Source organism: Diabrotica virgifera, chromosome 8 (assembly GCF_917563875.1).
Source record: "Diabrotica virgifera virgifera chromosome 8, PGI_DIABVI_V3a".
In the NCBI taxonomy this organism is placed as follows: domain Eukaryota; kingdom Metazoa; phylum Arthropoda; class Insecta; order Coleoptera; family Chrysomelidae; genus Diabrotica; species Diabrotica virgifera.
In genome coordinates, this window is record NC_065450.1 from 137616177 (window position 1) to 137638970 (window position 22794).

General features: G+C 32.2%; 1 protein-coding gene across 1 annotated transcript; it reads right to left on the bottom strand.

The window, feature by feature from the left end:
• Window positions 1-2000: 2000 nt before the first annotated feature.
• LOC126890272 (uncharacterized) lies at window positions 2001-6166 on the bottom strand. The gene is made up of 4 exons (XM_050659129.1): window positions 3744-6166; window positions 3026-3189; window positions 2481-2561; window positions 2001-2404 (listed from the first exon to the last, which is right to left on the bottom strand). Exons 1-4 carry the CDS (start codon window positions 6164-6166, stop codon window positions 2190-2192), a joined length of 2883 nt encoding a protein of 960 aa, XP_050515086.1. The 3' UTR covers window positions 2001-2189.
• Between the last annotated feature and the right edge of the window lie 16628 nt (window positions 6167-22794).

Below are 22794 nucleotides of genomic sequence, written 5' to 3' on the forward strand. Positions count from 1 at the left end.
TAGAAGATACAGATTTAATTTTAGAAAATTCTTTATATAAGGTTTTTTTGTAAATTTTTTTGAATTGTCCAATGGCCAAGTCAGTTTTTTTCTAAAATTTTTATTTTCGGAGTTATTTAAAAAAACATTGAATTTCGCAGTTCATTTGTTTAATAAAAAATGAAGCACCCACTTCTCGAGTAGAACTTTTTGATATGTTGTTTATTAAACATTTCTTACATTTCTTAATGAAATTACAAAAAGTTCTATCTTGTTTGATTTTTTTCGAAGTGAAAATCTATATACACTCCCCTAAAAGGTTCTAGGACAATTTTTAAACAAGATATGCTTTTTCAAAATGTGACATGTACGCATGCAATATATCCCACTAAGTTAGAACCATATGGATAATTTTTTATTATTAACTTTATGAAAAACATTATTGTTTATACATTGCTCTGCATAGTCTAAAACCTAAGGTGCAATTATCAGATATAAAATGTTATTATTAGTATACGAGGTAAGTTAAAAAATATTAATTTCGCTCGAGAGTAAAGTACCTTTATATTTCAGAATCTCGAAAAGTATTATTAAGAAAAGGTGTTTGGAATTAGAGAAGAATAACACAATCCAGAAAAACAATAGGTTGTCTAAACAGCGTACTGTGGAATCATGAAATATGAAAAAGAAGAAAACACAATATCTACGAATCTCTTATTAAAATCAGTCTATTGTACGGAGCAGAAACTTGGCGGATAACCGAAAACAACAGAAGAAAACTGGAGGCAGTAGAAATGGACGCTTTTAGAAGATCAGTAGGAGTGTCACGCAGAGAGAGAATACGTAATGATGAGATAAGACAGCGAATGGGGGTTGACGGCTCTCTAACAACAGACATAGAAAGAAAACAGCTGAAATGGTACGGACACGTCCAGAGGATGGATAACTCAAGACTCCCTAAAATAATTATGCAATGGGTACCACCAAAGCGCAGAAAGAGAGGAAGACCCAAGAAATCTTGGAGAAAGGGAGTAACGAAGGCGATGAGCGCAAGAGATCTTAGAGAGGGCCAATGGGATGATAGAGTGTCATTGAAATTAGGCATCGGACAACGTCGCAAGACGTTTTAAAACCGATTGATATATATATATATATATATATATATATATATATATATATATATATATATATATATATATATATATATATATATATACATATAAACGCTCTTATACAGGCCCGTACAAGATATATTTTGAACGTTTACAAGCCCGCAACTACCTTTTGGAGCCCGACTGCGGGTTTCGAAACGTCGCCCGAGTATCTAACAACCATTGGATTCCCCTTACTTTCTTACCCAACTGGACAAATTTTTGCGAAGGCTTCACAACGTACAGCTTATACATACACTTATACAAAAAGTTTCCAAAATCATGCGGTAGGGGGCGCTTTCGTGTATAAGTTTTATACATTTGAACTATTATATTTAAATAAATCGCTATGAAGCCCGACATTTGACAACGCCGCTGGGCTTGAAAACGTGCGTGAAATTTATTTTCACATATATACCATTGGGCGTAAATCACAATTGTTAGAAGTAAGAACGACACACATATATAAAGATAATCAATCTTAAAAATACTATACAGAGTGCCTAATTCAATAAAGAACACAAACATCGGTGTAGCTTCTCAGGGACACGAGTGGGTAATGCCCACCTTGGAAAAATCGACAGTATTGGTGAAATATAAAGTTCTCCTTCTTTTCATCTTGAAAACAAAATTTGATACAGTATTTAGTATAAAATAAAACAAATACATTGTTTTATAATAAAACACCCTATACCTATATGTATTGTTAGATATTTCTTTACTCGATTTCATTGAGTAAATTTCCTGCAACAGGTATTACAGATTTAAAAAAAAATGTCTGAAAAACCAGAAAATAATACAAAATAATAAATAAAATATTATATTTCGAATTATGGAAAAAAATTTAAACTGAAAATACAAACAGCTGCAAGAAAAAAAAAAGTACAAAAGTAAATACGAGTACTTCATTAAATATTTGGTTAATAGCTATTTTACATTTTATCTTATTTATAATTAATGCTGAGAATGACTAAAATAATTATTAAACATTGAAATAAAATTAAACGTTTATACTAGCGCAGTGCAAGTCTAAAATATTTAAAGTAAATTAGCAATTGTTTAACCTTTATAACAGTTATAAACAAAAGCTTTCACTGTGGCCCACGTCTTATCCTTGAATAAATCTTTATGTTTTTTCATTATCAACTCGGTTTCTTCTTTTCTCGGAGCTTTTTTGTTTTTTATGTGATCTTTGAAAGCTGTTTTCAATACATTTTTTTGCTCTGAATTCCACTTTCCTCGCTTTCCTTTTTTTATACTATTTTCCCTTTCATCTAAAACATAACAGTTTATCTTTCATTCCACGTTCTTTAAATTCTTAGTTCTGGATAAGGAAAAATAGATAATTACCTAATACCGCATTTTTCATTGCTTGTTCTCCGAATTGCTGTTCCCACGTCTCTTCTATTTCATTTTCATTAATATTTTGATCTAAAAACAATATATATATTAAATCTTCATGCCTGCATATATTAATTTTTTCTAGTAATCCTAATGAAATATCAACCTGATTTGCTAAAGTTACGTGGTGAGTAAAGCATGTTTTAAATTCCTCCATATTTCGTAGATACTAGTTAACGTATTAACTGAAAAATTAAGCATCTATATTTTTTTAACGGGGCGAATTTTGAAAATAAACTGAAATTTAAAAATTTTCATTGCACTATTGTTTGTGTTAAGAATCAATATTACAGTAATGAATTTGGCGCAGTACTTCGTGTTCTAATGACAGCAAATAACAAACGATTTCATTAACCTATTAATTTTCAAACAAAATATTCACTTTTACGGTATTGGAATTTATGTTGTTGATTTTACAAAAAACTTTATTGTCATAAAAAAGTTTCCTTCATTCTGGTACCTTAAAAGAAAATAAATAATTATGAATTTCTTACCATGAAATAAAGGTTTTTCTGCTTCAGTCTCATCCAGCAATGATTCATTGTCTGACAAAGTTATTTCGTCAAGGGATTTTCCTTTATACTTTGCTACTTGTCCACTATTAACAGCGATAAGTAATTTGGCAACTTTTGCTGTCTGATACAAGTCTTGAGGAAGCCTACGAGACAGAACTAGTTAATCAGAAGTACGTACATTTGAGTATGTAGCCAAGTAGACTGACCTTTAGTTTCTGTTTTTTAAAAGAGGATTGGAAAACAGAACTTTCCCATTAAAAATGTATGCGAAATATGGACAGTGCCACAAAAAATAGGTAATAAGCACGGTTTTTAAATAAATAAAGCAAAATGAAAACGTTTTTGTACTACACATGAATTTTTTTAAATCAAAAATGTAATAGATACTACTTGATTTTGGTGTAACTTGTTTAATTGGAACAAAAGCAATGAAATTAAGATTTTAAACCCCAAATACTATTCTAAACATATAGGTTCGATCCCCTACGGTGTAAGAAGTTTTTTATTTTTTCTTCAGATGTAAGTTGTTGTATTTTTATATAAATAAACTCAAATTGTCATTTATTTATGACCTGTGAATTATGATTCATTATTCACGACTAAATAAAGTTCATCATTATACTTGATAAAACACAAGTGAATGTAGTTTTTAAATGGTCGTTGATAAAAATGATAAAAAAATTGAATTTATAATTACCTATAATACGATTCATGTGTTTTTTTGGTGTGTCCCATGAAAGTAGCAAACTGTTCCATTTCGTCATCCTTAATATTGATTGCTTGCAATAATGTGGCAATTTGTTTTCTTAAACGGGTTGATGTAAACAGAGTTGTATCCGAAACATCAGCTTTTGTCGCCAGCTTTTTCACAATATGATAGCCACTCAACCACAGCTCTGTGTTAGGATTACCAAATAAATACGGATTTGTCGGAGTCACACAAATACTTCGGAAACTTAGAAGAAGTTCAATGAATTTCTGAAGGTCCGGTGGAAATAAAATTGCAACAGGTCTGCTTCCTTTTCCACCGGTCACTACTCTTTTGTAATTCTTGCACAAAGTTTGTTCAGTTTTTGAAAGACAATCTAGAAACTCGGTTTGCTGGTTTTCACTGACTGTTGAATTATAAGTCTCGGTTTTTAGGTACTGAATTTCCCCAATGCGCTTTCTATTTATTAATAATGTCAATGCTAAGACAGACTCGATCAGCTTTCGATAGTTCAACTTAATGTGGATATTCTTCTTCAATGCATCTGAAGCTTCATGGGCTTCGTTCATTACAAAAGTTTGGAATTTTATAACATCTTGGGTCAATGGCAACAATTTTGGAGAAACATAATTATTTTCCTTTAAATTTTTCAGTGCAAGGCTTGAAATCTCAGATGTCCAATGGTTTTCAATAAGATTTTTTAAACGCTTAATGTCTTTAAGACTTTCTTCGGCAGTAGTACAGATTATAATAGGACTTTTCTGTATAATATTCTTTGTAGCTATGTCACAAACTTGTTTAAGCGTGGTCCCCATGTGTAGTGCCAAACTGCTCGCTTGAAAGGTTTTGGTTTCTTCACAATATCCGCTAATAACTTTTACAGCTCCGACAATATTATCAAAAAACTGTGGTTTCAAAGCATCAAATAGTAGTTGAATTCCAGTTGTATTTCTCAAACTTATAAGAAGTCGTCCCAATTCTCTCATTTTATTTGAGATAACATTTCTTATTTGAGCACGCTTGTGCTTTCTTAGCAAGCTTTCAGCATATGAGCAAATGAGCATATCTTTCATAGCAGTTCTTGAAATCTCGTCACTTCGCATAATTGGAAAAACTTCTTTTTTTAAACGCAAAGAAGCAAGAAAATCACCGTGTACACCTGAACATACAGTGAATACTTGTGATAAAGATAAATGATTTTCACGTTTGACAGTTTTACATTTAGATCTGGCAGGACATTGCTTTCTATGTCTTCTTAAATACGTTCTTCTAAAGAATCCCATGCAATCGGGGCAAGAAACAAATAATGATGTATCTACATCTTCAGCTTCCTTGGGTCTTCGTACAGGTCTTATATTATTAGTTGATAAGGAACTAACAAAATTTCCCTGACGGCGAATAGCATCTAACAATAATTTTCTTTTGTGGTAATTTTGAGGAAATGACGAAAATTCCTTAACAGCACCTTGATCACAATGTCTTCTAATCAAGTGTCGTGCAAAATGGGTTACATCGTCCAAGCAATACGGACATGTTGTTTTTTTGTCTTGTGAACGACTGAAGTGTGACTCAACTTTAACATGAGAGGGTCCTACAAATTTACCGAAGTTAACTATAAAAGGGTCTACGTGCTTACTTGTAGTTTCTAATTCAAAGCTTTCTTCTTTTGGTTTTAAATTTTGATCAAGCAAGGTAGTAGTTGTGGATATTTCATTAGACTTGTAAGAATAATTGTTGCTTATATATTTTTTTGTTTTTTTGGTACTTTTACCTTCAGCTTTACTAATTCTTTCATAACGTATAAGCGGAAATTCTTCATTTTCCTCATCATCGCTTGAAGGTAGATACTCACTCCCAGAAGATCGAGAAGGTTCTTCCATTTCATCAATATCATAGTTTTCTTTAGATTCTTCTGACGGTTCTCTTTGTCTTCGAGTTACATTTCTTAGAGGAGAGTACGCTCCTAAAATGTCCTTACTGGTGATGTCTGATGGTGGTAGTATTTGTAGATCTTCCAATATAACTATTTTTTTCTCCATTTCTTTATTGGGTCTTTGTCTTCGAGGTACATGTCTAAGAGGAGAGTACGCTTCTAAAATTTTCTCACTGGTGTGGTCTGGTTGCGGTCTTATTTGTTGATCTTCCAATACAACTATTTTTTTATTTATTTCTTCATTGGATTTCTCAATATTGTGTCTCTTAACTAGCTGTACATCTTTTTCTTCATGATCTTCAAAATCATAGACATCTTTTAGCTCACCTTTTGCAGCAGCTGTCAAACTTAGATGGGTTAATGCTTTATTTTTATAATATGTTTGTAAACCCTTTGTTGTCTCGTAATCTGGTAAAAAAAGTAGATTACTCTCGTCACGCCGCGTCAGATTTAGTATTTTTTCCGTTCGTTTTTTCATGACTGATGGAGGTTAATTTATTCTGGAAAAGAGCAAGTCAATCAATTGGAGTCAAGGTCAGATTATAACAAATATATAATGAGAAAAACATCCAAAGTATTCATTCATAGGCCATGATGATTAGGTGAATTTTATCTTCCTTATGTAGTTAATGCTGCTTGTAGTTCTACCTTTTCAAACATAAACAATATTCCCATATTTATTATACATTAATGTAGGTAGGTACAAACTTATATTTTAAAAGTTTATCGCAAAGTAAACGACAAAGAAATAAAAATTATTTTAACTTTTTTTATGTAAATAAACAATATATTCAATTCTAAACCCCTTTTCTTTATAATGATTTTTAATATTGTCGAAAATAAATGTACTTTACTTTCAGCAATAATCACATTCACAGGCAAAACTAGTATAATATTGATAAAATCTTGATGGAAAATGATTTTTTCTCTTAATTATTATAATAAAATATTTTCCCCTGTATGCTAAAACTTATGTAAATACACTGTATAAGAGTTTTATTAACCTTCTCTCATCATCTTCCGTAGATGAGCAATAGTTCCTAAGCAATGTTTGATAATCTGATAGAGAGCCTCTATAATCTATCTTCGTTATAATACGCAGGGCCGGACTGGCTCATAAAAAAGGCGCCAACCCAAATCATAAAAAGGCGCCATCCCAAATTCTAAAAAAGGCGCCAACCTAATATGTAAACAATGGCGCCAGACCTCCCTCTTAAGCTTTGACATCAAACTTTTTTGAAATCCTAATGCATGTAAAATAAATCAATATTACTAAATTTAATTTAAACCCATAAAATAATTTACTATTTTTATTGAGAATAGTAAATTATATTAAGATTCCACAAAAATATAGCTTCAGTTTCCCAGTATCCGTTTTACTCTGCTACACTCTTTGATACCCTCTGAAGACTCCAAAACAATTTTCGAAAAGTGTGAGTTATTTTCACTTGCTACTATGGTGTATTCCACGAATATACGTCTGTTTTGGATTATCGCGACAACGAATATTTTAGTGTGCACCATAAGAACTACGAAAGTATTTTGCTCTAATAATTACTCCAATAAACAACAATATAATTTGCAATTTACTTTCGTTCTTCATATTTTGCACAGTAAAATATTCGTTGTCGCGATAATCCAAAACAGACGTAAATTCGTGGAATGGGGTATACAAAAGAATCTATTGGTTCAAAAACATTTAACAAAAATCATGATGATTTGTGTTCAATAGAAGTCACCTTTTGAATTTTTTCAAATTTTTTACTAAATTCCATATTAGGCCAATCAAGTTAGGTTTTTACTAGACATAACGGAAAATACGAGGTTTGACAGTTGAAATGTGTAGTATGATATATTACAAAAAGACTACTATCTTTGGATTCATCAATTTTTTAGTGGAACATTTTTTAAATAAACAATCAAAACGTCAAACTTAGTTTTTTACTCATAACTTAAAAACTTGTTTATTTAGAAATTTGACGTCCACAGGTAACTTTCTCAGAAAAAAAAAGATACATCGAATGAGATACGCTAAATAAAAATCGGTTAATAAACAAAAAAGTTATTGCAAAACGGATGACAAAATCACTGTTTTTGAATATAGTTAATAACAATTTTATTGTTTGTTAAAATACGTTTTAATATACCCAAAATTGAGGGGACTATGGTGTTTGAATGGTGTGCAAAAAATGGTCCAGATCTGTTAAATAGTTTTCGTAAAATTGAATTTGTTTATCAAATTTTTTTAAAAACGAGCTAGTTTCTGAGGCTGGTCCAGTTAATATGGCTGAATGTATTTCAATAATCCGGGGCTCATTTCCTTCGTTAAGATGTATACTAACAGCTTATGAAAAAAAATGTAAAAAAAAATTACATATACGTACACAAAATTATTTGTTAATAAATAGCAGTTTTTAAGCTTATAAACAATTACAATAATTTCGTAGAAGTTAGATCAAATTAAATGGCAATAAAAAAATGCGGAAAGCTGGTTAAAATACACAACTTTCAAAAAAAATTTTTAGGTCCTACGATCCTTGGGGTCTGAGATAGCCCCTTTTTTGGAAAAAATCACTGTTACGTTAATTAACAACACTAAAAGCTGAAATTAACCAATCTTTTATAAGAAAAGTAAAAGTTTTTAACAAAGTTTTTAGTAAGAAAAAATGTTAAAAATTGTTTAAATAGGAGTGTTATAAACACAGAGTATTTTGCGTTCCGACTAAAGTAAAAAATAGCGGGCGTAGTCGACTGACTGAATAGTGGGCGCGGTTGGCGACCGGCATGCGGCAGCAACTATTAAAATTACGTTATCCCGACCACAAAAATCCACTTTAAGGTGAATGACAAATTTTCGTCATTCCTTATGTTTTCGAGGTCTCTGAATCCGAATATGGAGTTATTTTTTTCTAGAATTAGTGGAACATGTTCAAAAATCAAATTTTATGCAAAAATGCGAAAAATCAATTTTGATGATTTTTCAATTTTAACTCACTGTATTTTTGGTCGCTGTAAATATTTCCTTTTGAAAATTTTACTGTGTTATCTTTGAAGCATTTAGATAACAATGAGATTTGTCCAAAATGACTCAACACGTTAAAAGAGAAGTTGTTAATTTTTAAACATTTTGTCGTCAGATTTCGTTAGTTTCATGTTTACTTAAAAGAGTTGAGTGACAAACTTTTTAGTTTATAATTTTAATTAACAAAGAAATAAAATATAATTTATGAAGAAGTTTTCCAAAAAAATTTAATTTAAAATATGCAATAGGAAAAATGTTATGTGACTTTATAGACGAGCGGCACACCCCCAAAAAGCTTATTTCTCGAGATACTGATACTAATTTTGGTCATACTTTCTATTTTTGATGGTGCTCAAAACTAAAATTAGGGTTGTTTTGAATTTTACGTGGGGGATCATTATCAAAATCGCTACTTTACCCTAAAAATAAAAAAAATCACGTTTTTTTGAGTTTAATTTGCTACAACTCTGTTCCATTGTAATATTTTTTTCTGATATTTTTATAGTATATATTTCTCACCTTTCTGAAGACAATGGGACCTGCTTCAATATTTCTGTCTTGCCATAAAGAAAGTTATAAATTGTTTGAAGTAAAGGGTGCAGATTCTTGAATTGCAAAGTTTAATCGCAAAAGTTGAGTAACAAAATTTGAAATTTAGCTGTTTAATTAATTTTAAGTTAAAATCTAGAGTACAGAGAACAAAATGTTTTATAGAAAAAAAGTGGTGTAACTTTTAATTTTAAGAAAAACGTGATTTCATTTTTTTTTATTTTTAGGGTAAAATTGCGATTTTGACCATGTTTCCCCATCTAAAATTCAAAATAAAACTCATTTTCGTTTTCAGCACCATAAAAAGTATAAAGTAAGACCAAAATTAGCCATTCACCACACCGTGGTTGATATCTCGAGAAATGAGCGTTTTTTGGGGGGAGTACCACGTACCACTCGTCTATAAGGTTGCGTAACTTTTTTCCTGTTGCATATTTTGACTTTGTGGCCTTTTTATTGTTATTTTTTAAATTTATTTATTTAAAATATAATTTTATTAAATAAATGTGCAACATAATAATATTCATAAAATTCAAGTTTCTACCAAAATATATAAATACATATAATATTAAGCTTCAAATCCGGTATACAGTCAATGTTAAAAATGGGCTGCAACGGTCTAGCGCTAGCGAATGCTAGTCCGCGAATTTATTCTCATTCGGCTGCGCCCATCATTTTTTTTTACTTTAGTCGGAACGCAAAATACTCTTTCTTTATAACAATACTGTTTAAACAATTTTTAACATTTTTTCTTGCAAAAAACTTTGTTAAATAAAAACTTTGACTTTTCTTATAAAAGATTGGTTAATTTCAGATCTTAGTGTTGTTAATTAACGTAACAGTGATTTTTTCAAAAAAAAAGGGGCTATCTCAGACCCCAAGGGTCGTAGAACCTAAAAATTTTTTTTAGAAGTTGTGTATTTTAACCAGCTTTCAGTATTTTTTATTGCCATTTAATTTGATCTAATTTCTACGAAATTATTGTAATTGTTTATAAGCTTAAAAACTGCTATTTATTAACAAATAATTTTGTGTACGTACATGTAATTTTTTTTACTTTTTTTTTCATAGGATATTAGTATACATCTTAACGAAGGAAATGAGTCCCTGATTATTGAGATACATTCAGCCATATTAACTGGACCAGCCTCAGAACTTAGCTCGTTTTTCAAAAAATTTTATAAACAAATTAAATTTTGCAAAAACTATTTAACAGATCTGGACCATTTTTTGCACACCATTCAAACACCATAATGCCCTCAAGTTTAGGTATATTTAAACATATTCTAATAAACATTAAAATTGTTATTAACAATATTCAAAAACAGTGATTTTGTCGTCCGTTTTGCAATAACTTTTTTGTTTATTAACCGATTTTAATTTGGTGTATCTCATTCGATGTATCTTTTTTTTCTGAAAAAGTTACCTGTGGACGTCAAATTTCTAAATAAACAAGTTTTTAAGTTATGAGCAAAAAACTAAGTTTGACGTTTTGATTGTTTATTTAAAAATTGTTCCACTAAAAAATTGATGAATCCCAAGATGGTAGCCTTTTTGTAATATCTCATACTACACATTTCAACTGTCAAACCTCGTCTTTTCAATTATGTCGAAAAACGGCTTATTTTTTACTAACTTGATTGGTCTATATAGCATAAGAGTAAACCTCGATAAAAAATCCGCAACCACACACGGCTGAATGGCCTAACATCAGACGGTCGCAAACGGAGCTCTCGGAGAATTGGTGAAACTACTTTGTAATTCAAGCCTTATCGTTGGCAAGGGCGCACTACCTCGACAGACAGTATAATTCGCCACTACTCGTGGAAACTATATGGATAAGTATTTAATCATGCAGGAAAAAGGGAAACAACAAAACGAAGGGATAATGGAGCGACTCACCAGTGATGGTGCAGCTGGAACAAGCTATGAATGAGATGATAAGGTGTTCATTGTAGTAAAGGGAACAAAAGGTATTGGAATCACCAGACACTCTGTTAAGAATGTTAATAGGTATGTTAAGGCATAAGTTTTAGACCGGCTGGCGCACAATTGTTATGTTTCACCAAACGTCCCGCTTCGAGAGGGGAATACCTATTAGAATGGATCCACGCCATGGCGCTTACCGTGCTAAATGACGGTAAGCCACCTACGTTCGTAAGAAGTAATAATGAACCCTTTCTGGACCTCTCGCTGGTTTCAACATCACTTCTAAACAGTGTCATAAGCTGGAGTGGTTTGGAAGAACAATCGCTTAGCTTCCATAAGTATGTATGCGAGTTTTGAACTAACAAGCAAAAGGAAGGAAGGGAAAGATGAAGATAGCGATCTAAAAAAAAATTCAAATCAGGAAGCTTTTGTTGATGCTCTTGGCTTGATTGGTCCTGTATGCGAGGATGTGAAGGAGTTGATCGAGAGATCAGGTATCAGATAACCAAATAGCTTAGATGCGACACGTAGTGCTTTCGCGTATAAATATCCGTTATTTGATAAACAGAGGAAATTGGTACCCACGAAAGGTGCCCCAATCGAAAAAATGGTCTTCGAGGGCGCCGCTCGTTGCATCTAAGCTATTTTTTATAATAGAAACAGCGGAAATTGATACCCACGAAAGACGCCCGAATCAAAAAAATAGTCTTCGAGGGCGTCGCATCTAAGCTACTTATTATAATATTTAGAAACAGCGGATATTGACCCTACGAAAGACGTCTGCATCGTAAAATGGTATTTGAGGGCGCTGCGCGTCGCATCTAAGCTATTTGATTATCTGATACCTGATTCTGATACAAGTTGTATTTTATTGTACCCACTGGCTTCATTATTTACGAGTTTGGGACACAACAATCCTTCATGTATAATGTAGTTTTGGAGCACTGAAAACCACACCTGTATATTTTAGTCCAATTGTGGGATGCAACACTCTTTGTATCAGGTATCAGATAATCAAATAGCTTATATGTGACGCGCAGCGCCCTCGAAGATCATTTTTCGATTCGGGCGCCTTCCATAGGTATAAATATCCGTTATTTGATCAACAGTGGAAATTGATACCCACGAAAGGTGCACCAATCGTAAAAATGGTCTTCGAGGGCGCCGCTCGTTGCATCTAAGCTATTTTTATAGTAGAAACGGCGGAAATTGATACCCACGAAAGGCGCCCGAATCACAAACATAGTCTTCGAGGGCGCCGCGCGTCGCATCTAAGATATTTATTACAATAGAAACAGAGGATATTGAACCTACGAAAGGCGCCCGAATAGTAAAAATGGTCTTAGAGGGCGCCGCGTATCGTATCTAAGCTATTTGATTATCTGATATCTGGTATTTTGTTGTACCCACTGGCTTTATTATGTAGGTTTATGGCGCGCCTTCGGTGCCAAACGGCGAAATCAGAAGCAAGTAAAAACATTTTTTAGGGGAATGATAGCTGCTGCATCATTTTTGTGTAAAGGTTAAAAAAAAATTTTTTTTCGGCGTTTAATTTTTTTAATGGATATAGATACTAACCAAGGCAAAAGGCGCACCGGCCCGCGGGCCGGTGGGCCGGCGGCCCAGTCCGGGCCTGATAATACGATTCAGTCCATATTAAACTGAAAAAATCGTTTAAAATAAATAGTAAAATAATACTTACTTTATTCCCAATATCAAAGTAGTAATACTACCATATAAAAGCAAACAACACGAATGCAACTGTGAGAAGCCCGGTTCTTCTCCTATAACACTGATAATAATAATGGACAATATTCAAATATAACCTTGAGTCTAAAAATAGATGTACTATTAATAGTATCAGTAACCTGGCAACACCGCTAGGCTTTAAAACGTTGCAATAGTATATAGATTTTTAAACAGTGGGCTTCTAAAGGTTCAAGTAATATCTTTTGGGCTTCAAAAGGTGAAATTCGTTTCTAACGACAATTCTACGGAAAAAACTTTACCCCTCTGCTTTCCCCTCTATAGGTTTTAAGTGATTTTAAGGCGATAGGTACAAAGTATACACGCCGTAACCAATAGGAAGTGCAGGGCTCTGAAACTGCCCGTTTGTCTTCGGGCTCCGTTACGTGTCATTTATCAGTATATATATATATATATATATATATATATATATATATATATATATATATATATATATATATATATATATAGTTTGGAATTAAAAATTATGTTATAATATGCAATTTGTTTCTTCTAATTGAAAAAATAAAAAATTTCAAAATTTTTCTCAACTTCCGGATACCCTTGGATATCCTACGGATATCTTGTTTAAAAATAGTCCTATAATTTTTTACCATACACTATTTTAGAGTAAATAAAATATTCTATTTTTTTGTTGTATAATGTATATACTTAAATGTACAGGAAAAAAGTTATAATGAGAAATTTAAAAAATAAAATATAGAAATGTGTAAAAAAAGTTACAGAACAATGTTTTCGAAAAGATGAGAAAAATGGCCCAAAAACCATATGAACGGCGAAATTTGAAAAATCATATTTCGAAAACAATAAATTTTAGCGACTTCTACCATACGTCATTTTAAAGAGGAAGGATGGATATTTTTTTTATGAAGCAATAGGTGCACCCATATCCCCGTGGAAAAAAGTTATGGGGAAAAAACAAAATTGCATTTCTTTTGGGTTTTTTTTGCTTGTTTTTTTATTATTTTTTTTTTGAAAAAAAAATATTTTTTACTCTAGAGAGGTGATATTTTGATAGTAAATTTAACCCGGAATAATTTTTCTATAGACGTGTTTGTACCAAAATCGTATAGAACTCACCCTTACCTGTGCCTAGGGACTAATTCACCCCTTTCTCAAAAAGGTACCACTTTAAATGGTAGCACTACGCGGTTTGTTCATATTTAGAAGTCCATTGACCATATGAAAAAATATAACCCTGTTAACATTGTAGTTCCTTTTAGCTCTCTTATTTTAAACGTAATCAATACCTTAATTATTAAAGTTCCAGTATGTACCCGTGGGAATCGCACAAGGAGATTAGTGTGGGCCGAAAAACGTCAAATTTGACAACTAAAATGGACAAAAATTCTTTTCCCGATGAATCCAGGTTTGGTTTACGACCCGATTCACGAATATCGAGGGTGTGACGAACACCTGCCAACGCATCTCGCTTGCAAACCATTCAAGAAGTTGACAGATATCAAGGATGAACTTTGTTGGTTTGGGCGGGAGTTTCAATAGGTTTTCGAAGTGATCTCGTTCATATTAAAGGGTTATTAACAGCAACTGAATATCGAAATCATATTCTTGAACCTATTGTTCATCCATATATGCTGCATAATCCGGATAAAATTTTGTGCTAATGCACGACAATTCACGTCCACATATTGCAAGAAACCTGAGCAAGTTTTTGGAGCAGAACAATATTCAGGTATGGCACTGACCTGCTCAATTTCCTGACTTGAATCCCTTTGAGCACATTTGCAATATGTTAAAAAGACGTGTACAACAGCAATGATTAGTGTTTCTGACAAGGGAAGAGCTGCAATACTTTATGCAAGAGGTAACAAATATGGGCAAGACGATATTGACAATTTGATGAAAAGTATTCCAGATCGCCATCGAACTGTCATTAATAACATAAGTGGTCATACACTCTACTAACAAGAGCCTACGACTTTATTTTTAAATCTTAGTTGGGAATTTTTGTTTCATTATTTTTTAATTAGTTAAACCTTTTGTATACAACGACCGGTTGTTGTGTTATTCAGAATTTGTTGTTAAGTAGCATCCAGATTTGTTGAATTCCAATGTTGTCTATATAAATTGTCAAATTAGTCCATATGGTGAGACCGCTCCCGTATGAAAAAATTTTCTGATTCGGTTTCTTTGTGGATTCCCATTCAAAAATGCCCCCTTTAAACAAATCTGAAGGGTGCCGGGCGAAATTTTTGGGCAGAAATTGTTTAAACAATTTTTTGAAACAAATACAAAAGATTACTGTTGTTCTGAAGCTATTTCCCTGTGGCATTTTTTTATGATTATCTATTTAGTGGGAAATAAGCCACAATTAAATTGAAAAAATAATTTTTATTAACGTTTCGAAGCCCAAATCGGGTTTCGTTGCCAAAATAGTGTTTTGTATTTTGACAACGAAACCCGATTTGGGCTTCGAAACGTTAATAAAATTATTTTTTCAATTTAATTGTGGCTTATTTCCCACTAAATAGTTAGTCACAAAAGATTACGTTTTTTTGCCCTGGAGAATATATTTTTAGGTTTTTGGGTTATCCTAACCAAGAAAGGTATGTTGTAAATTTTCTTAAAAGTTGATAGTTTTCGAGCTATAGGCGATTTAAAATCTGAAAGATGCGAAAATACGCATTTTCGAGGCTTAAAAACTCATATTTAGATTAGTATCTTTGAGGTTGCCAGATACTTAAATTGAAGATTAAACATTCCGCTTCAAGATTCTAAAGAGTGATCGCGTCTAGCCTTAATTAGTACCGTTGTTTTTTATTTGTTAATTATGCGTGTTTATCCGATTTTTTTGCCGGTGCGGTGCGCTCTATTTCAAAAGTCTCCTATTTTCCTCCGAAATATATTTTTTCTGGATTCTTTGGGATATTCTAAATAAAATAAGTTTCTTGACATTCTTCACAAAAGTTAATAGTTTTAAAGTTATGAGCGATTTAAAATCCGAAAAATGCCAAAAAAACGCATTTTCGGATTTTAAATTGCTTATAACTTTAAAACTGTTAACTTTTGAGAAAAATGTCAAGAAACTTATTTTATTTAGAATATCCCAAATAATCTAGAATAAATATCTTTCGGAGGAAAATTGGAGATTTTTGAAATGGAGCGCGCCGCACCGACAAAAAAATCGGACGGACATGCATATATAACAATTAAAAAACAACGCTTTATATTAAGGTTAGACACAATCGCTCTTCAGAATCTTGAAGCTGAATGTTTAAACTTCAATTTAAGTATCTGGCAACCTCAAAAATACTAATTCAAATATGAGTTTTTAGGCCTCGAAAATGCGTATTTGCGCATTTTGCAGATTTTAAATGGTCTATAACTCGAAAACTATCAATTTTTAAAAAATTTACAAGATACCTTTCTTGTTTAGAATGACCCACAAAACTTAAAAATATATAAACTAAAAAGGGGTAGTTCCCTGGATTGGCTGTATACCTTATAGTTAAACAAACTGGAACATGAAGTAAAAACCACTTCTATGTAAAAGGTATATTTACTAAAAATTTTTAGAATCCCAATGGATTCAATAAAATGAGTTCATCAGAACGTTTTCAAACCTATCGGTCCATCATCAGTGATTTGAATACTTGCAAAATAGCCCCAGAACCAAACAATGGTTGTGATTATAAATAAATCTACATTATGTTGAAATAAATTTAAAATGGCTAAACGCCGATGTTCAAGGATTAAACCTCTGGGAACATGGTGAAACTCTACCCGAGGACCCAATCAACCATCTTCGGTCAACGATGACTACTAAGTGAGACTACTAAGTGACTACTAAGTGAGACTTAGTAGTCATCGTTGACCGAAGATGGTTGATTGGGTCCTCGGGTAGAGTTTCACCATGTTCCCAGAGGTTTAATCCTTGAACATCGGCGTTTAGCCATTTTAAATTTATTTCAACATAATGTAGATTTATTTATAATCACAACCATTGTTTGGTTCTGGGGCTATTTTGCAAGTATTCAAATCACTGATGATGGACCGATAGGTTTGAAAACGTTCTGATGAACTCATTTTATTGAATCCATTGGGATTCTAAAAATTTTTAGTAAATATACCTTTTACATAGAAGTGGTTTTTACTTCATGTTCCAGTTTGTTTAAAAATATATGTTCCGGAGCAAAAAAACGTGATATTTTGTATTTATTTAAACAATTTCTGCCCAAAAATTCCGCCGGCACCCTTCAGATTTGTTTAAAGGGGACATTTTTGAATAGGAATCCACAAAGAGACCAAATCAAAAATTTTTCCAGACGGGAGCAGTCTCACCACATGGACTAAATAAGCATTTAATTATTCTTTTTTATGACTTTGTCCCCTAGGACCTAGACCATTTTGATGTGTGTATTAACACTTTGTACATCACGGAATCGGAGTCTTCATTAAAATTACATGTTATAAAAATCGCCGTTTTTATAGACATTGAAGTTTCAGTTCTAATTAGTGCTTTTATTAATCTTATTCTATTTGAAAACTGGCTGAGATTAAAATAAAAAGAAAAGTAATCAGGTTTGGCTTAGCTCGAGGTAAATGTTCCAAAAGTTTTACTTTTAATACCGGTCACCTTATTTTTACAAAGTAAAAAGTTTAACAGAATTCAAGTTATTAAAGCATCGTAAAGTAAAATGAGTAATAATCAATGATTAGACGAGGAAATAAAGCATTAACCGCCTAAACCTCTAACTTTTTAGAATAAGTTCCGGAGTAGAAAATACGGAGAAAAATCTTCCGTATCAATATTATTTAATTATAAAATCGTATCTGCCAGATCGCTTTTCATTAGTAAAACAACAAGATGCTCGCTCAGAAATATTTAAAATAAAATATGGTGTCCCACAAGGTAGTGTACTCGGTCCCTTACTATACCTGTTATTTACTGCTGACCTACCTACAACTAGATTAACAACAGTCCCAACATTTGCAGATGACACAGGTATTATCGCATCTCACACAGACACCCAAAGAGCTTCGCATAACTTACAAGCCCACTTAAATAAAATAGAAAAATGGTTAAAAAAATGGAAACTAAAAGCTAATGAAACAAAATCGACCCACATGACATTTACCATGCGAAGAGAGAGCTGTCCACCAATATACATAAACAACAAACAATTAGTACAAGTATATACAACCAAATACCTGGGCATACATCTAGATAAAATACTAACATGAAGAAAACACATCTTCACCAAAAGAAAGCAACTTGGACTCACACTTCAACAAATGTACTGGATTCTGGGCAGACATTCAAGACTATCAATTGAAAATAAATTAGTGGTATACAAAGCCATATTTAAACCCATATGGACCTATGGCATATGGGTTTTGCCATAGAAACGAAGATAGCTATTGTTGCAACTGTGTCAAATGCTTTTAAAATACCAACAAGTTGTCTGTTCTTTTTGCTAGACTTCTCGAATAGAGTTTTAAGGAACTGCAGATGGTCGTTTGTTCTGTGGCCTGATCTAAATCCTGCTCGTTCTTCTGACTGATATAAATCGAGTCTTATTCTGTATCATACTAGTATTTAAAATAGTTTAAGAATTTTGTTCATACCTTGTTTTGTTTGAATTATTATTATTAAATCGTATTTAAATCGCACTTATCCATATGCCTAAAAAGGAAAATCTTTGACCAGTGTGTATTGCCTTTCTTCACTTATGGAGCCGAAACCTTAACACTCACAACAAAGGTGGTGATTCGCGTAACTCAGAGGGCTATGGAGCGCCAGATGTTGGGCGTCTCCCTGAGAGACCGAATCCCAAATGAAGATATCGTCTTAGAACAAAAACAACAGAAGCTGTTGAAAAAATCGCATTGCTAAAGTGGAAATGAGCAGGACACGTCGCCAGATTGTCATACAACCGATGGGCAAAACGTATTGTCGAATGGGGGCCATAAGAAGAAGCACTACGGAGCAGAGGACGCCCACCGACCAGATGGGCCGACGATCTGAAGCATGTTATCGGTAACTGGGGTACTATTTTCGAATTCATTCGAGCATATATTTCGCATACGAAATTAGAAGGTGTCTTGTATTTTCGAATACTTTGTATACGAATTTTTTCGTATACGACGACTCGAATGGATATGAACCATTCAAATCGTGATGCTCGTATACGAATCATTGATGTCATTTCAAGGTCATTTCAGTTGTCATGATAGTTTTAGCCGATAATAGTGTTAACTGTGTTGTTGTATACAATATTTTTTCATTGAAATTTATTTTCAATGGCTGGTTTAAATAATTGTTTAATACAAAGAAAGAACATATTGTACGATTATGTCATGAAATTATAACCTAACCTAACTTTATGTATGCATTTTAGCATTGGATCTAAGCTCCAAACTTGACATATGACACCGTTGCCATATACTCAATTTTTGAAGTTATACTTCTTTACGGGCATAATGACGGTGAATTTTTATATGGGAAAACCTAGCGACCGGGCGCATGCGCATTATAACTTTGTTCTGATTGGATGTTCAAATGACATGACAAAAATTATCCAATATGGCAGCTGTGGCACAGCTGTGGGACTGTGGTTTGGTTATAATGTATGGTTGTTGCGTTTTAAAATTTGTAGGAAGAGAAACAACAAACAAAAAGTTAGTTAATGGTTATACTGCCTTTTTAAATAGTTTTCATATTATATTTTTGGACTTATTTACATAGAAGAGATGATTGTTGCATGCCAATGTGAAAGCCCATCAAACTGTGACTAGTATGAGTGCCGCAGATTTCGCTTATTCAAAGCTAAAGAATCTTACACTGGTACGTGTTTTATAAATAGTTGATCAAATTTTGTTATGATATTTGAACATAGCCACTTTGCACGATGCAAGTGATTGCGAAATTTATTAGTCGTTATACGGGCTCCGATACCTACCTATTTGAACCTACCAAAATACATAAGTAGTATGTAATACTTTTATTTACATAATTTGATTACCATCAAAATTTCTATCAATATTCACCTAATATATTGTTTTCTTACTCTATGTTTTGTTGTATTTTTTCAATTCTAAATCATTTCAATTCAAAATCAAAATAATTTGATTTGCATAAGTTAAAAATGTCAAAAGTTTAATCCGTTTAGTTAGTCGATCTTCGCACATAATGACAAACTGTCTCTGTGGCGAAGCTTTTAATGCGAGTGAACCCCAATACAACGCAAATACCAGCCTCGTGGTAAGTTGGTTCGAATCCCAATAGAAACTTTTATTTTTTTATTTTTTTTTATACATTTTATGATTGTAAGTATATTTATTATATAATTTTATTTTCAGAAAATACGTACTTAGTTAAAAAATTTTCCGACAATTAATGTTCAGAAATCATTTGTGGCATTTTTAATGTGTTTGTGTGTGTGTTATTTTTTTATTATTTTAATTTTTGGCACTGCTTTAATAAAAATGTTTGAGAAGTAGTAAGTATAAATTAGTTTAATATTTAAATAAAATATAAATAAAAAGTATATTAATTTCGTTTATAATCATATAATAGAAGTATAACTTCTTACGTGCGTACAAAGTACACACACATTCTTTTTCATACTATCACATTACATAAAGGTGCATTTAAAAAATCGCTTCGAAGTAAAGTTTTGAAAAGTAAATAGTAAAATATCAGTGTAAATACTGGATACAAAAATAATATTAAACAAAATAGCATACTTTCTGCGGACTTTGCAAATCGATATTACTAATATTCCTATGCAATCTTAAGATGCGATTACCTACACTTAAAATAACTGCTAACGCCCGGTTTCATAATCAACTTAAAGTCAACATTAACTAAAGTTCACTTTAAAGTTGACATTTACCTATATGAATTGCATTGATCAACTTACCAACTTAAAATTTAAAGTAAACTTTAACTGATTATAAAACCGGGCGTAGATAACTTTTCCCAAAAATGGCCTTTTCTTATAATTTGTTCAGACTATAATAAGTCGTTATCTTTATACAGGGTGTCCCGAAAAGATTGGTCATAAATTATACCACAGATTCTGGGGTCAAAAATAGGTTGATTGAACCTCACTTACCTATATACAATAGTGTACACAAAAAGAGTTACAGCCCTTTGAAATTACAAAATGTAAATCGATTTTTTTTCATGTATCAAAAACTCTTAGAGATTTTTTATTGAAAATGGACATGTGGTATTCTTATGGCAGGGACATGTTAAAACAACATTATAGTTAAATTTGTCCAACCCATAAAAATTTTATGGGGGTTTTGTTCCCTTAAACCCCCCCCCCCCCCAACTTTTGTGTATGTTCCAATTAAATTATTATTGTGGCACCATTAGCGAAACACAATGTTTTTAAATAATTTTTGCCTCCTAGTACTTTTTCGATAAGCCACTGTTTATCGAGATATTTTGAATATTTGTCGAATCCACCACACATTTGTATATATGGTTAAGTACGATTATAGAGACCTGTTAATAATCTGAAAATTTATTTGTAATTCTCGATACACATCTCGATAAAACTTAATGGTGCCAAAATAATAGTTTAATTGGAACGTACACAAACATTTGGGGGGTTTAAAGGAACAAAACCCCCATAAAATTTTTATGTAAATATATTAAAAAATAAGGCGCATCTCGATAAAAAATGGCTTATCGAAAAAATATTAGGAGACAAAAAAGTTTTAAAAACGTTGTGATTAACTAATGATACCACAATAATGAATTAATTGGAACGTACACAAAAGTTTGGGGGGGTTTAAGGGAACAAAACCCCCATAAAACTGTTATGGGTTGGACAAATTTAACTATAATGTTGTTTTAACATGTTCCTGCCATAAGAATGATACATGTCTATTTTCAATAAAAAATCTCTAATAGTTTTCGATATATTGAAAAAAATCGATTTTCATTTTGTAACTTCAAAGGGATGTAACTTTTTTTATGAGCACATTTGTACTAAGGTAAGTTAGGTTCAATCAAACTATTTTTGACCCCAGAATGTGTGGTATAATTTATAACCAATCTTTTCGGGACACCCTGTATATTAAACGTTCTTATACAATCTTTTGCTTGTACATTATACCCCAGTATATATAACAAATATAACATTATTTGTTTTTAATACTGTGGTTATACCATTGATTGAAATTATACAAGAAATAGACAAAAAAATATGGCAACATTGTGACTCTTTAGATGACAAATAAGTTGAATGTTATTCGAATTTGCAGTGTTGCCGGTGCAAATTTTTCTCGTATACGTATAACATTTCGAAGGATGTTCAAAAATACACATTCACGTTCGTATACGAAATTTTTTATTCGAGTTAACTCGTATGCGAAAATATTCGATTGAATTCGATAATACGACCCCTGGATGCAAGCCGCACAAAACAGAGACAGATGGAAAGAGCTGTGGGAGACCCATGTCCAGCATAGGACGCGTACAGGTTAATGATGATGATGATTTGTTTTGTTTCCTTTAACGTTTATTTAGAAATGTTTGCAACTAATAGTAATTAATTACTTTACTGAGTCTCCGTGTATTCAAATATCAAAAACAATAGTTCAAAAAGTCCTGTAAGTGACAATATCTTTTATCTTTTATCAGTGTGTTTGGGGCGAATACGACACTGGTGGAGCTACCTATTATTAAACTCTGAGAACATCTTCTGTTCAAAACTTATTATAAAGCCCTTGTTCATTAATGGTTATTAAATTTCCTATTAAATTTTTAATAATTTCAATTTAATGTAACTAATTGGGCGCCGAGAAACGATTTACATCCTCATTTTTACCAAATTACAATTAGCTTAATTTGTTTAATC

Coding starts and splice junctions, on each gene's coding strand:
- LOC126890272 (XM_050659129.1), bottom strand. CDS start 6,166: ATGAAAAAACGAACGGAAAAAATACTAAATCTGACGCGGCGTGACGAG. Junction 2,562..3,025: donor AGAAAAACCTTTATTTCATG/GTAAGAAATTCA, acceptor TATTGTTTTTAG/ATCAAAATATTAATGAAAAT. Junction 2,405..2,480: donor AATGAAAAATGCGGTATTAG/GTAATTATCTAT, acceptor GTTATGTTTTAG/ATGAAAGGGAAAATAGTATA.